This window comes from Leptidea sinapis, chromosome 22 (genome assembly GCF_905404315.1).
Source record: "Leptidea sinapis chromosome 22, ilLepSina1.1, whole genome shotgun sequence".
NCBI lineage: Eukaryota > Metazoa > Arthropoda > Insecta > Lepidoptera > Pieridae > Leptidea > Leptidea sinapis.
In genome coordinates this window covers 1,356,038-1,373,285 of record NC_066286.1, presented here as the reverse complement: position 1 = coordinate 1,373,285, position 17,248 = coordinate 1,356,038, and the positions used below count along the sequence as shown (strand labels likewise).

The 17,248-nt window shown below is 33.3% G+C and overlaps 1 protein-coding gene across 1 annotated transcript in view; it reads left to right on the top strand.

Annotated features, from left to right (window-relative positions):
• Window positions 1-246: 246 nt before the first annotated feature.
• LOC126970988 (myrosinase 1-like) overlaps window positions 247-17,248 on the top strand; it is a 30,947-nt gene continuing 13,945 nt past the window's right edge. Inside the window, exons 1-4 of the mRNA XM_050817155.1 lie at window positions 247-334; window positions 12,857-12,963; window positions 14,763-14,910; window positions 15,406-15,572. Of these exons, the coding sequence (XP_050673112.1) occupies window positions 306-334; window positions 12,857-12,963; window positions 14,763-14,910; window positions 15,406-15,572 (451 nt within the window). The 5' untranslated portion in view covers window positions 247-305. The remainder of the gene's footprint in view (window positions 335-12,856; window positions 12,964-14,762; window positions 14,911-15,405; window positions 15,573-17,248) is intronic.

The following is a 17,248-nucleotide window of genomic DNA, read 5'->3' as shown; positions in this document are numbered from 1 at the left end:
TACGACGTTCAATAAGTGATTTTAAATCCTATTTTGAATAAAAATATTTGAATTTGAACATAAAGATGAAGTTAATATAAAGCATAATATTATATATATTATACAGGTATAATGAAAGCCCCGCCATCTTTGACGTCAGTTGATAAAATAGAAAATGGACGCCTGAAAATATTCACGCTGTATAGTGATTCACAATTAGTTAAATACGTTATAGATTAAGTTAATGTGACATTAATATTGTTTGCGCAGGCGCAACTTGCTGTACATTAGAAACTGAAATATTTGTATGAAGTGTAGTTCTGACAATGATCGCGAAGTTGTTAGTCGTGTTTTGGTGAGGATTTTTTTTAATTATTATTTGTCTATGGTAAATTTTAATTTCGAAATAATAAAAAAAAAATTGAAGTTTGTGTACGTGCAAGGTAATACAGTTAATTATATTAAATATTTTAAAATTAATTAAGTATTTTACATATTATTATTATTATTAAGCATAACAGTTTCGTATAGCATTTTGATTATTTTAAATTTATTCCAATTAATCTCTAATATATAAAATTCTCGTGCCATGGTGTTAAACTTTGCAATCCACCGAGAGGCTTGACTGATTCACATGAAATTTTGAGTGCATATTGGGTAGGTCTGAGAATCGGACAACATCTATTTTTCATCCCCCTAAATGTTAAGGGTTTTTACCACACGTAATTTTTTTTTAAATATTTTTACATTTTTTTTTAAATTTGTTTGATTATGAGTCAGCTTTAAAAAATACATACAACTTCAAATATTCATCAATCTACGGTCAACAGTTACTTTTGTATCGCGATTTTAATATAGGCACTACAAAGTTTGCTGGATCAGCTAGTGATTATATATAATTTAAGGGAGCAAATTAAATATTACTGTAGTTTTGGTAGTAATATACTTTTGATAGTAGGTACCTATTATATTTATTATCTATTATTATATTATAAATAATATTCGCTTTGAGAATATATTAATAAATATTCATATTATAATGTATAATTCCCGCCAATAATAATCGTTTCAAATTTCATTAAAATCCATTCAGTCGTTTATACGTCATTGCAACAAGCATTCATACTGTGATATTTATGATATGTGTATATAAATACAAAATACAAATATTTATTTATTACAACAAACTACAATCAGTGTTGGGGTCTCCTTTTAAGCAAAGAGTTGCCTGTAGTAGGAAGCCTCGCTCTTCAATAGCAAAAACATAATAATAACGTGTAATAATAAACAAGTTAATTAACTAAGGGAAACAAATCTATCAACAATAATAACATACTAAAAATTGATTTATTTGTAATCTAAACTTAATATGCTGTGTGTGTGTGGGTGTGTGTATGTATGTATGTATGTGAACGATTGTATATTGCTGTAAAGAGTACTAAACCGAATATTAATAATTATGTAAGTTTAGCAAGCTTAAGACGGAAATAATGCTATTAATACTTCATGAAACATAATAACAAGGGGAATCTTAAGGACTGCCTCAAATATAAGGACTAATTCAAAATAATGTAATTTAGGTTACACATGATTTATTGCTCTACCAGTGGGAGGCTCCTTTGCACAGGATGCCGGCTAGATTATACTGCCGTGAAGCAGTAATGTGTAAGCATTATAGTGTTTCGGTCGCAGCGCCGCAGCTAGTGAAATTACTGGGCAAATGAGACTTAACATCGTATGTATCAAGGTGACGAGCGCAATTTTAGTGCCGCTTAGAATTTTTGGGTTTCTCATGAATCCTGAGCGGTACTGCATTGTAATGGGCAGGGCGAATTAGTTACCATCAGCAGACCGTCCTGCTCGTCTCGTCCCGACAGTAAAAAAGAAACCAAATAACTAATTCATTCGATACTTATAAATAATTTTCATTCAAATCATATCAGAATTACTTTATTCATCTATGTCAAGAAAATTACACTTTCAATTAATGTCAAAAGTTTTTACTTACCATTCGAACTTCGAAAAAGGTTGAGGTTTAATAAGAAGAAGTGGTACGAAACTCAAAATTTAGGTTTATCATAATAACTCAAACCTTAAATAATTTATACGTCTAGATGCTATTCTTGCTAGACAACCGATAAAAACAGGCCAGGAATATTAGTTTAGTGTGCGTGACAAGCTACGTCTTACACTCGCGATTTGTATGACACTTTGTGTTAGTGTGAGTGAATTGCTCAAAGTAGAGGTTCGTTATAAACTCAATGTTTTTCGACGTTTTCACAACTGTCACAGTCTATATCTAGACATATTGACGACCCCTATAGCCCAGTGGTTGGTGACGCTGCCTACTGAGCTAGAGGTCCCGCGTTCTAATCCCGGTTGGTGCAATTATTTATATGATGAATATGAATGTTTTATATGTATGTTTAAGTAAGTATATTGTATTAAATATATCGTTGTCTTGCACCCATAGTACAGGCTATGCCTAGTTTGGGGCAAGATAATTTGTAAGAGCACGTCAATATTTATTTATGGAAATAAGGGATGAGACGAGCAGGACGTTCAGCCGATGGTAATTGATACGCCCTGTCCATAGCATTGTAGTGCCGATCAGGATTATTGAAAAACCCAAAAATTATGAGTGGCACTACAATTGTGTTCGTCTCCTTGAGACGTAGGGTGTTAAGCCTCATTTGCCCAGTAATTTCACTAGTAACGGCGCCCTTCAGACCGGAACACAGTAATGTTCACATATTACTGCTACACGGCAGAAATAGGCGCCGTTGTGGTACCCACAATCTAGCCGCCATCCTGTGCAAAGGAGCCTCTGATAATGGTGTTATTATCTAGACGTATAAATGATCAAAACCTTAAACGTCAAACGTCAAATTCTCAATTTATTATTTTTCACTTTGTAAGTCACACGAGTATGTCAAATAAATGTATACTAATCAATAAAAACGCAAGAGTTATTGAGTACAGTATATGCATCAATTCACACACACCGTAAATAAATAAACATTGTTTATGCTAGCATTTTGAATCACAAACAAATGATATAAGCATTACTTGTTAATTGTTTATTAACAACTCATTTTCAATAATTAAAAATCATTCACTTAACAATGAAATGCATGATGTTTTGCATATATCAAGTAAAATATAAGACTGTGATGCGAACACTTAAGGCTGATCTTCTTCAGGCCTCATCTTTGGTTGGCAATTTTGTTGGTAAAGGTTTGCAACGTTAGATGGGAGATTTAATAAAAAAAAAATAACAGAAAATCAACCGACTTCAAAAACAATAGATACAATATGCACTAAAAAGTATAAAAATTATTGCGTATTTTAATACAATGTAATTAATTAATCTAATTATATTTACGATTATTGTTATTTTTGTTAAAAATATTTTTAAATTTTGATTTTTAGTGAATTTGAAGAACACTAACTAACAATTTGTAGATATACTAAATTTTTCATTGCAGCAATGAACGTAAGCGCTTTGCAATTTGATTACAGACAGTTAGAAATTCTGCCACAGATCGCACCCTTACTGTGAGTCGTTATGGAGTTGATCATCATATTCGAATACGACAATTACTTGACTATAACTATGTTATGGTAGATGACTTAAATATCCGGATAGCATAAAAAAGATTCGGCCGAGCATCGTTAGTTTGCTCCTAAGAATTGGAGAGTTCCGTTATTTTGTCATTGATTCCGTAGTCAGAACCTAACCAAACTCTCACCAAACTACCTTTGAAGTATATCCTTTCCAATAAAAAAAAAAAAATCGAAATCGGTTGGTGCGATATTGAGTTATTCGTAAATTTAACATAACAATATAATCCACTTTGCTATACGTATGTATAGCAAATTTAAGACTTTCATGGTTTTCTCATGGATGCCATTGTCAGAATTGGACCAAATTACAATGGGACCACACGGGAAGCACCAGCTTTAAGGTTATCAAAATTTACCCGGTTTACTCAGTCGAAAGTTTTGCGGTAACAAACATAAAAAATATACCGACGAATTGAGAACCTCCTCCTTTTTTGAAGTCGGTTAAAAAGAATATACGTTAGGGACAGATATGTAATGTTCAATACAAACGTTTTAAAATTTTATAAAACGTAATATATCATGTAATAAAAATGATTGTAATGAAGCCGTTTCAACTTTAAATTTGCTTCTAAACTGGTGGTGATATTTTTATCGCTCTAAGAAGAGAGAATAGTTATTTTATTTATGACTTTTTTTTTCTTTATGGAAATAAGGGACGAGACTAGCAGGACGTTCAGCTGATTGTAATTGATACGCCCTACCCACTACAATGCAGTATTCCGCTTAGGATTCTTGAAAAACCCAAAAATTCTGAGCAGCACCACAATTGCGCTCGTTACGTTGAGACATAAGATGTTAAGTATCATTTGCCCAGTAATTTCACTAGCTACAATCAATAAACTTTCTTCCACGTACTACAAAGCTGTTGAATGAGCTTCAACATGGGTAACTTTAAAAAAAGCCCGTACACCTTCCTCAAAGGCCGGCAACGCTTCTGTGATTGCTCTGGTGGGCAGAGGAGATCACTTAACACCAGGTGACCCGTGCGGCAGTCTTTTTGTAGACTAATAAAACGTATCGGGAGCCCTGATTAAAATGTCCATAGTAAAATCGTAAGCATTTTGTGTCTATACAGCATACAGAATATTATACTTCAAATATAGTTTGGTGAGAGTTTTGTTAGGTTGTGATTATGGGATCCATGACAAAGTAACGGATCTCTTCAATAATTAGGAGCAAATTAACGATACGTAAGGTCGAATCTTTTATATGCTATCCGGATATTTGAGTCACCTACCGTCACGTCGTTATAGTCAAGTAAGAACTCCTTAACAACATACTGTAAAAGCACTTACGTTCATTGCTGCATTGCAAAATTTAGCAGATCTACGCATATTTAGACAAATTATCAGTTAGTGTAGTACAGATTCACAAAAAATTAAATAAAATTAACAAAAAAACAACTGACTTCAAAAATACTAATCCAAAACAATAGATATAATATGCACTAAAAAGTATAAATATAATTCTGTTTTATTTTCATATTGTAATATATTAAGCTTTGGTTAGGTATAGGTTTTATATTTTATCAGTTTATTTGCATTTAAAAACATATTATTTTATTTAAAACACAGCACTCACATTATAAGTATTAAGTAGTTTTAAAATTATTTTATGGAACTATAGGTCTTCATTAAATAAAATAGTGTAAACTTTTTGAATTGTGACCGTTTGTATCCTGTATAAATGAAATAAATAAATATAATTGCGTATTTTTATACAATCTAATTAATTAATCAAATTCTAGTTATTGTTATTTTGAGAATGTCAGGCGCATAACCTTACAATATACTAGTGTATAAAAAGTAAAGTAAGTCTCTAAATGATACAGCAAGACAGAAAAAGGTGACCCTGAACCCTTCTGTGGTGTCCCAAGGAGTCTTGTTAAATCAATTATTGATACATCATGTTCACAAGAATGCAAAACTTTACCAGTGGGAGGCTCCTTTGCACAGGAAGCCGGCTAGATTATGGGTACGACAACGGCGCCTATTTCTGCTGTGAAGCAATAATGTGTAAACATTACTGTGTTTCGGTCTGAATGGTAACATTGCTAGTGAAATTACTGGGCAAATGAGATTTAACATCTCATCATAAACATTTATGTCTCAAGGTGACGAGCGCAGTTGTAGTGCCGCTCAGAAATTTTGGGTTTTTCAAGAATCCTGTGCGGCACTGCATTGTAATGAGTCGGACGTATCAATTACCATCAGCTGAACGTCCTCCTCGTCTTGTCCCTTATTTTCCAATGCACCGATCTGTGCGGACAAAATCATAGGCGTTTGCTAGTATATAATGTTTTCAAAGTATTCCAAATGATTTTTAGCTTACTTGCGAAATTTGAGCCAATCGCCCTAAATTTTATAGCAAAAAAAACAACACAAGATTTATTTTAGCAAGAATCGCAAAACTGCAAACTAATTCGATTCAATCATTGAATTCTAGCAATACTATGTTATAAAAATATACTATACAATACGATAATATACAATATGTTACAGATTTCTTTCTATGTATTAGGTCATCACTCCAGTACCATAAAGCCCAGAGATTTGAAACTTGCCTTTCGTGGAGTGGAATGCCCTCTGCATTTGGATTTTTAAAGTTATACTTCTTTAGGCGCGTTATGAAAACATGATGAGATTGAAATTTAAAGATGCGCGCGCATCACAATAACACAAAAGTAACAGGGTGAAGTTGGTTAGTAAAATTTTCTGACGTTAGCGACATTCGTTTTTTTTTGTGTCTTCGTCCATTATTAGGGCAGGCAAAGAGTTCAAGCCCATACAGCCATGTTTATTATTTAATAATTAACTGTCAAAGCCATCTTTGCAAGATTTTTACAAAATTTTTCTTTCTAAAAACGTAGAATAGCACGAGGAATAAATCATTTTAATGATTTTTGCCTCGTTAGGCGAAAGAAGTAAAACTTAGTGTCACCGATTCTGTAGCACACACACCCTTTTTTTTATTATTAACGCTTGTCTTAAATAGTCTAAGTTGTTATATGATTTATAATATCGGCTGGGAGTTTCTTATCAGTTCTTCTCCCCATGTCATAGCACCTTTACGAACTATGGTAGGTTCATGATGTTTACCAAGTGTTGTTGCAATATGTTATGATATTGTCACTTCCTATTTAAAGTATATAATATGGTAGATAAATATATTTCTATTGATTTCGGCATTTCATTTTAATTAACTTTTTTTATGGAATAGGAGGACAAACGAGCGTACGGGTCACGTGTTGTTAAGTGATCACCGCCGCCCACAATCTCTTGCAACACCAGAGGAATTGCAGAAGCGTTTAAGGAAGGTGTACGCGCTTTTAATGAAGGTACCTATGTCGTATCGTCCCGGAAACACCGCACACGGAAGTTAACTTTTTTATTAGTGAACCAAATGCAGAAAGGAAGCAATGTTACAAACCGAATGCGAATCGATGTAGCCGTTTCTGAGATTAGTTTGCATAAACAAATCCACAAAAATTCTTATAACTACTCTTGACTCCGGTTGCAGAAGTACAACGTGAAGCAGTACTATGGTAAATAAATATATTTCTATTTCTAGCCTGCTACTAGACCAGTGGGAGGCTCCTTTGCACAGGATGCCGGCTAGATTATGGGTACCACAACTGCGCCTATTTCTACCGTGAAGCAGTAATGTGTAAGCATTACTGTGTTTCGGTCTGAAGGGCGCCGCAGCTATTGAAATTACTGGGCAAAAGAGACTTGACATCTTATGTCTCAAGGTGACGAGCGCTATTGTAGTGCCGCTCACAACTTTTGGGTATTTCAAGAATCCTGAGCGGCACTGCATTGTAATGGGCAGGGCGGATCAATTACCATCAGCTGAACGTCCTGCTCGTCTCGACCCTTATTTTCATAAAAAAAAACCCCACGATGACCCCGTCCTATGGTTCGGCCGTACCGAATCCGATCATGTGTTTAGGCCATAATGTCTCAAAGTGATGATCACAATTGGACGTAGTTCCCGTAAAACGTTCCAAGCCACACTCATCACATTCTAAGGAATTCGTGTTTAAAGTTTAATCAATATTAGTGTGTTACATACATGTGGTTTGCGCTACTAATTCATGATGTCATTTAAAGAGTGACAGTAGGGCTGCCATTATTTATCAGTCCGTTAATCACATGACCAGTTTTGTGTTCTTAACTCAATTTCGACATGATTGTGGCTTGGAAAGTTTTTCTGGAATTACGTCCAATTCCGATGTCACTCCGAACTTAAGGTCACGTCAATTTTTCTCATAATGTTACCGTTAGTTGAACTTGTATCTCGTCACTTTAATTCTTAATAATCATTGAAAGACGAATAAATGAATGAAATTATCATCGAATGAATACCATTAATTGTAATTATACCCGTTTCAATTTCAAAGGAAAAAAAACAAAGAATTCCAAGTATTGTTGTGCCTATACTTCGTGTTGATTATCACAATAATTCGAAGGCATTTTAAGTTCCTACTTCCCAGGTAATATGAGGATAATTGTGAAGTATTTAAAGAGAACTTATAGGTATATTATATTTGCAGTCTGTTTCTGTCTTAGGAACATGACGAGTTTGCGAATTGGTTGAAGATAATATTATGTAAATTTAAATACCTCGCCATTTTTGAATTACCAAATAAATCAATTTTTTTTAATGAAAATAAGGGACGAGACGAGCAAGATGTTCAGCTAATGGTAATTAATACGCCCTGCTAATTACAATGCAGTGCTGCTCAGGATTCTTGAAAAGCCGAAAATTTCTGAGCGGCACTACAGTTGCGCTCGTATCCTTGAGACATAAGATGTTAAGTCCCATTTGCTCAGTAATTTCACTAGCTACGGCGCCCTTCAGACCGAAACACAATAATGCTTACACATTACTGCTTCACGGCAGATAAAAGCGCCGTTGTGGTATCCATAATCTAGCCGGCATTCTGTCCAAAGGAGCAACCCACTGGTAAAATTATTATTACTAACATATTATTACTAAATATAGAATCATTGTTAATATATAAGTAATAATTCATGAAAAATTCAGCAAAATTCGCCTTTTTCTTCTCGTGCAAAGACACAAACGAAATGTTGTTAAATAAATTATTCTTTTTTGGTGTATTAAAACTAAACTCTTTAAAATCTTTTTCCTCGTGCTATTTGGCGGTATTTCGTGACGACCCCTATTAGCCCAGTGGTTTGTGAACCTGCCTACTGAACTAGAGGTCCCGGTTTCCAATCCCAGTAGGTACAAACATTTACATTATGATGAATATGAATGTTTGTTTCTGAGACATGGATGTTTATAAATATTTATGTATGTTTAAGCACCATAGTACAGGCTACGCCTAGTTTGGGGCAAGATAAGTTGTGTAAGAGTGTGTCAATATTACTATTATTATATTACGTTTGAAGAAAAAACAATATTGTAATAAAGAAGGTGTTAAATACAACCAATGAATATATTATTATACCGCATAATTTAGTTAAATAACTTGTAATTAAATATCAAAATTATTTTTATAAAAGTGAAATTATTGTTTTTTATTTTAACACTTGTTTAAAATTTAAATTAATTTATTTCTCTTCCATTGGTTGTGGTTCAGTAGACATATGAGTTACAAGAGGCTTGGTAGCTGAAGTATGATACAAATGGTATAGTTGACCAGCTAACGTCAGGGTGTAGGTTTTGCGCGCATCGTAAAAATTCACTCTTATAATTTTTCCCTAAAACGCCAAAAGTACTAACTTAAAAAATTTAATTCCTTCAATAATGATTCTTATGAACATGTCTTCTGATAACCATTATCATACCAATTAGCAATTAATTTTAAATAATTACAACTGGGTTATAAACTTTTATTACATGTTTTATACAATTGTGTTACTACAAGTAATGAATGAGAGTGAAAAGATATGAATAGCTATATTACTATATATTATGTGAACATAGTTTTATATGTTACTAGCTTTTAACATCTTGACTGTTGCTTCTAAATATATTCTTAATAATGTAATACATGTTCATAGGCACATATTAAGTAAATTTTCTAGAAACTGTCATAACCATAATGTTAACACCAGGAACGATAACGTATCTCTAGTTACGGATACATTGCTGTCACCGTTTAATGACAAGATCTTATCTCTATCTATAGTTATGTCCAATATAGTTATAGTTCAATGTTTTATGTCGATAGGTTATTCAAATGTAAGTAAACGTAAAAGGATAGATTTGTCTTACCTCTAGTAAGTTAAACTAAGGATAGATAGGTTATTGAAAACGGCCGTAAGTCGAGTTAGTAAGTCTTTTGTGGGCGATGTATATATATGCTTTTACAACAAGATCCCAGAAAATGTTCAAATCAAAAGTTTTACGATATTCAAAAGAATTGTTAAAAAACGTTTGTGTGGTGAAGGTTACTATAACATAAATGACTTTCTTAATGATACCACAGATTATTAATTAATAAGTTTAATTGTATAGTATTACTTTGTAAACATATTTTTTGATGAAAAAAAAAGCCCGCTGAGTTTGAGGCGTCCGTTCTTCTCAGGTCTGAGGCATTTTTGTAATGGGTAGTTTTTGACTTTCAATAAGTGATGTCACATACGATTCTGAACAAAAATATTTGAAATTAAATTTATCCGCGACTTTGTCCGAGTAGAAAAGTTACTTTGAGCATTTATTTTTATTTTTTATGATACTTTTCTAATAACACACATACAAACTGCTCTTTCCGCTCGCAGCCTATAATATATAATAATATGCATCATAAAAACGTTTCTGCATTTGTTAAATTAATATTTGAAGCGAATTAAATCACCTGTGACGGCGTCTCACATTTTGATAAAAAATTCTCACACACATATTGTAATATGAACTTTTAATAGTATATTTTGATACAAGTAAGCTAATTTATATATGCGGCGCCTATTTCTAGGGTGAAGCAGTAATGTGTAAACATTATTGTGTTTCGGTGTAAAGGGTGCCGTAGCTAGTGAAATTACTGGGCAAATGAGGCTTATCATCTTATGTCTCAAGGTGACGAGCGCAGTTGTAGTACCGGATTTTTTGGATTTTTCAATAATCTTGAGCGGCACTGCATTGTAATGGGCAGGGCGTATTAATTACCATCAACTGAACATCCTGCTCGTCTCGTCCCTTATTTTTATAAAAAAAAAGTTGCTAACTTGCATCATACACGAGGCCGTGGGTTACAGCCCCAGCCGCAGGCGAGGGCGTAAGTCTGCTGAGTGTCTAGTTAGCAAGTTACTCACGAGTTTCATACACTTTTGCAATTTTTCAACACACTTGCGAGGAAAAAGCAAACATGTATTGAATATATCGTTCAAACAAAATATCAAAATTATGAGGAATGGCGCGCATAATTTTTTTTACGCGCCAAATTTAAGATGATTCATTACATATAGCCATACAGCCTAATTCAAAATTATAATTTTAGTGATAAAATGCGTATATTTTAGAACAAATTATTGAAGTAATGCTCAGGATTCTAGAAAAATCCAAAATTCTTGAGCGACACCACAAATGCGCTCATCACCTTGAGACATAAGCTGTTAGGTCTCATTTTCCCAGTTATTTCACTAGCTACAGCATCCTTCAGATCGAAACCCAAAAAATGTTTACACATTACTGCTTCACGGCGGATATAGGCGCCATTTTGGTACCTATAATCTAGCCGGCATCCCGTGCAAAGGAGCCACAGTAAAAGTAATTATTTAATTAAAACCATGAATGATAATATTAAAATGAGTAAGAAAGTAAATTTAGTAAGAGTAAACAGTATATGTAGGCAATGCATTTGACCCGTGGAGGAGCTACGACGAATACGAGTGAATTGTATGCAAATAAGTGTAGAATGTGTTACAGCGCCATGATAGATTGCTTGCACCGCGTCGCAACATCGCTTTTCAATGTTCAAGTTCATTGTATCATTGACCTAATATATCCATATCATCATAAACATATAAGCCAATTTAAAAAGAATAGTGATGTACATAATGTCAATACTTGAAACAAAAATAAACTCGCAATTCGTTCTACTAGGCTCCGTAAAATTGGTAAATCTATTAAAGAAATGACATCAAAATGAATTCTAAAGGAATCCATTTTGAGAAAATAAATGCCGTTTGTGCCTTTTAAAGTGCATTGTGTTATATTTTATAATAAACTCCCAAATGATAATCAAATATTACCTATTAAAAAAATTAAATAGATCGTAAAAAATAAATTACATCTAAGGCCTATTATATTGTGAAAGATTATTTGAATGATAAAGATAGTTGGGATTAATGTTTCTAAATTTTGTTAATAAATATTGTTATACTCATTTGAATATTATTGTAACTTATGTACTTCATTCTGCCTTGCACTCAATAAATTATAAAGTATTACAGTCAATAAAGATTTTTTTGAATTTGAAATTGAATTATCTAAATAAACCTAAACGGGATAGCTTATACACTACCTAAGAGCTTACGGCAACTTTTAGATGCTTGTATGCGTGGCATCTTGACACTCAATGGCATCTTTCAAATCTTGTAAATTAATAAAATACTCACTGATGATATGTGATCCCAGTGTCTTTCTTGTTTCTTGTAGTATTATTTTTACAATGTTTTACTACGCAACCTGGTATTTTAGTTTCAACTCTTAGCAATGCTAGACAGAACATGTATCACGAGTACGCCCATTTGGGTGTAGTATTCGTTGCCGCACTTTGCGGCTACGCTTGCGGTATCTAACTGGAGCGCAGCGGGGACCAATCCTTAATATAATTAATTGACTAACGGCCGTTCCCAATATTCAGTCTATCTCCTACTTGAGATAATTGTAACTATCGTTGACTTTTGTATCCCAATAAACTTATCGACGGTAACTCACCTTATCCGTACACGCTGTCTGTCAATGGGACGACGTACAGCTTACCAGCGATAGAAGTTTGTATGGAAATTGTAATTCACGCGTCCCAATATAAGGCGATAAGAATGACTTATCGGGTATATTGGGGCAGCTTCAGATAATTGACAGCTAATTAATGATAGTAGAAGGTAGTAATTTATCTCTATGTGTAGATAGTATATTTGGGAACGGCCATAAGTTATCTAAAAGGGGGTAGTTTATTTTTTGTGATTAGAAGTCTATGGGTTAACTTAGATTCTTTTTGCTTACGTAGTTATCCTGTCCGACTTCTACTAATTTCTCTATAATTATATATTTTCAGTATCCTCGTGAAGTCAGCTGTGAGTCATGGACTGTCATTCCCACCGCACTTCAAATTTGGCGTCGCCACATCAGCATATCAGATTGAAGGAGCATGGAATACTAGCGGTATGTTTATCCAGCTATATTTTTCTGTAGAATAAGAGGACTAGGGTCTCTTTCTGTGTTCGCTTCCTCATGGCTGAGGATTGTGGTCATCTTCAGCTGAGGGTGCTGATAATGTGATACATTTCTTTTATATATAAGGGACGAGACGAACAGGACGTTCAGCTGCTGGTAATTGGTATGCCCTGCCCATTACAATGCAGTGACGCTCAGGATTCTTAAAAAAACCCAAAAACTCTGAGCGTCACTAAAAGAGAGCTCGTCACCTTGAGACAAGATGTTATATCTCATTTGCCCAGTAATTTCACTAGCTACGGCGCCCTTCAGACCGAAACACAGTAATGTTGACATAATACTGCTTCACGGCAGAAAAAGGCACCGTTTTGGTACTCATAATCTAGCCGGCTTCCTGTGCAAAAGAGCCTCCCACTAGATGATTACTATTGCTTGCAAATTTGGATTTACCAAACTTTTTTCATATTTTGTTTGTTTAATTTTCTTATTCGACCTTTAAATCGTAGTTCTTATCATGATTAAGGTTATACGTACGAAATTACTTTGTGCAGCTAATTAGCGAACTTGTGATTGTCTCAATGTTAACCTCAAATTTACAATTCTAATGTCATCTTATTTTGAAAAGGAATCTTTTCCTTATTGTCTATTGTTTGTTTCAAATTGTTATTGAATTTGTTTATTGTAAAAATGTAATTATTGCAATTATTTAATTAACGATACCTACTAAGTAGATAGGAAATATCAGATGTCAAATTTTAATTATAATGTCTAATAGTAGACGTCATCATCATTTAAGTGAAAAAATAATAATCTATTGTTTTGGAATAGTGTTTTTGAAGTCGGTTGTTTTTTTGTTAAGATTTTTTTTGTTTAAACAAATAATATGTATAATGCATCATTATAATTGTAATTTTAAAAATAATAATAATGAATCTAATTCTAGTTACGATTATTGTTATAGGGGTCGTCATATATTTATAAACATTGCTAATTGTTGTAAGTGACTACTTGGCTTTAGTAAATAAATGAAAGAATTGACTTTATATGCGATTTATTCTTAAGGTTATATATATATTTATTGTTCAGTGTTATAATGGTAAAGTTATTAGAAATTTCAAGGCACGGATGAGACTTTAGATATAATATCAGAACAAATTACTGTTAACGCAAATGATTCATCGGATGAAAATGAAGATGAGTATGGGTGCGAAATATCTGGAGTTAATTAAGAATTAAAAACAGTGTTCAATATTAATATTTACTATTTTAATATCTTTATTAGTTCCATATAAAAATGTAAAAAGAAGTGTGTATACTTATGTATGCACGCTATACTTCTTTGGCTTAACGAAGCAAAAATCATTAAAATGATTTGTTCTTCGTGCTATTCTACGTTTTTAGAAAGATTAATTTTGTAAAAAAATTGCGAAGATGGCTTTGACAATTAATTATTAAATAATGAATACGGCTGTACGGGCTTGAACCCATTGCCTGTCCTATAAATGGACGAAGAAACCAAAAATAAAATAACGAATGACGCAGACGTCAGAAAATTTTAGGAACCAACTGTGTTACTTTTGTGTTACAGTGATGCGCGCGCATCTTAAAATTTCACTTTCATAATTTTTTCATAACGCGTCTAAAGAAGTATAGCTTCAAAAAATATATAAGTATTGGTTTATTTATTTATCTGCTGACCGTACACGTATACACACACAAATGCAAAAACATCTCGAAAGTAATTTACCTGTACTCTTATGTTTAAATTACTTATGTTTTGTCTTCAGGTAAAGGTGTAAATATTTGGGACACTTTCTCCCATAAAATGTTGGATCAAGTTGAGGACCACACGACTGGCGACGTGGCCTGCAACTCCCACGAGCTGTACAAGAGGGACATTGATATGGTGGAGGAAATGGGCTTACAATTCTACCGGTAAAATATTAAATCACGTCTCAAATCAAAATTACTTTATTCATATAGGTCAAGGATATGACTAATGAATGTCAAGTTTTCTTTTCTTTTTACATTAAAAGCCACTTCGCTAAAGGTTGAGCTTTAATGAGAAGAAGTAGCAAGAAACTCATTGCTATTCTTTTAAATGACCATTTATAGCTTCATCGTTTTAAAAATCATTTCAACTACAATATATTAAATAAAATGATGCAACAAACTTATCTCTCAGTGTACTCCAACCTATATTACTTAAGATATCTTCTTATAAAGCATACCCTTTTTCTCCCTCTATCTTTAAAGGGGCAAAATAATCACCATATTATCATGTAGGTACTAAAATCTTCTCCAAAGCACGCTGCATTTTATGGTTTAAGTATTATCGATTCCGATCTGTTCAATAGATTTTTGCAGTAGAACTGAACAAAAGAAACCGGTTCTCCATTTATCAGAATATTATGCCATTTATATTTTCAGGTTCTCAATATCGTGGTCTCGAATCTTGCCCCATGGATTCGCCACGAAAGTAAACAAAGCTGGTGCTATGTACTACCACAAACTAATAGACGAATTACTCAGGCGAGGGATCGAACCTGTGATAACCATGTACCATTTCGATTTGCCTCAAATACTTCAAGATCACGGTAAGTGCACAGAGCAACTTATATTTACAAACTTTAAATTTTTTTGTGACAAATAATTACGACAAATGATCTAGGAAGATTATAGAGCATCGCAATTACGCTTCCTACTTTGAAACATTAGGTGAATAATAATGACGTTATAGCTATAGGTAAACATGTAGACAAATCACGTCGTATATAAAAAAAGCCGAAATATGGAACATGCCATTGCCGCATTTACTCCAGTTGTAATTATTTTTGGTCAATAAGCAACAATATAACCAATATTCAGTTGCGTATGTTGAATTTAGAACCCGCGGAATTTCGGACAGTGACAGTTGACATGTGACCAAGGAGAAAAGTGTGATTTCATTGTTTTTAAACACACTTTTCGGACTGCAAATGGTGTGTCCTATTAAGCGTATAGAATAATACAGAACTTCATTGGTGAACAATCAAGAACTTACATTACTTCGGTAATTTTTGTTTACGAAATTGCTGTTTTATTAAATAAAATATACATTAGTGATAATTTTTTATTGCGAGATTCTTAATTTATCCGAATTGCCATCATTTTGGTACAAAGCCCATCAATAACCGGAACGTTGCTAGCGTGCATAACAAACAGCAATCAGACATCCCGCATGAATGATTTCTGTGCCTAAATCGATTGGGCTGATGTTTTACTATTTCACTAGTGTTACTGAGTCACTTCTTGTGGAAAATGTTAAATAATGTAAACAAAATTTCAAATTCAGTTTTGTTAGTCCAGCAGAAATAATTACAACTTTCAGACCTCTAGAAATGAAAAAAAAAACTGCTGATATATGTAAAATATCTGTAAAAATAGCAAGTTCAGTAATTGAGGTTATAGCACCATACCTTGCAATAGTTTTTTTATAGTTGTATTGAATATTACGTGTTTCATAACCTAAAATATTTAAATAGGAACACACTTCTGGCCCTTTGTAAAAATAATAAAATAATTAACAATTTTTTAAAAAATAATTTTAAGCTAAATGCTTCCTTACTTTGACACTCATAAGATACTTTGGATTTACATAAGACAATTTGGATTAACTAGGGCACCTTCGACTACGGATGCAGGTGTTGAGCTAATTAAGAATATCTTTGTGGCCTGGGAGAAATCACAGAATGCACTCCGTATCTTTTGTGATTTTATCTAACGCTTTCGATTGTGTTCAATATTCAACGCTGGTCAGGAAGCTTTGTCACTTAATGCAAATGGATCTGCGCTTGGTCTTCTGATCTCATATGAAGTTAATAGAATTCAGAAGATCGATGTGGATGGCAGGAGATCTCCTGAGACTCCTCTCGGTATGAGGTTACCAAAAGGGTCTATTCTTGGACCATTTCTATTCCTAATTTACACAAACGATCTACCTACCTAACCTTATAGAAAAAAAAACACAAGGAAATATTGTTTACGAATCACACTTCACTCACATATAAAGTGAAAAGATGCCAAGTTTATATGATCAAGTAAACAATGCTCTATATGAAATCTGACATTGATAGTCCTAAAACTAAATATATTAAATTTACCGTTACAAATGTTAAAAATGTAGATGCGGATGTTTTGTTAAACGGAGAGGTGGTAAAACTGGTGGAATCTGCTATACCTATTTCATGGCATTTCTCTTTATTTGAAATTGTATTGGGCCCCCCAATTATAA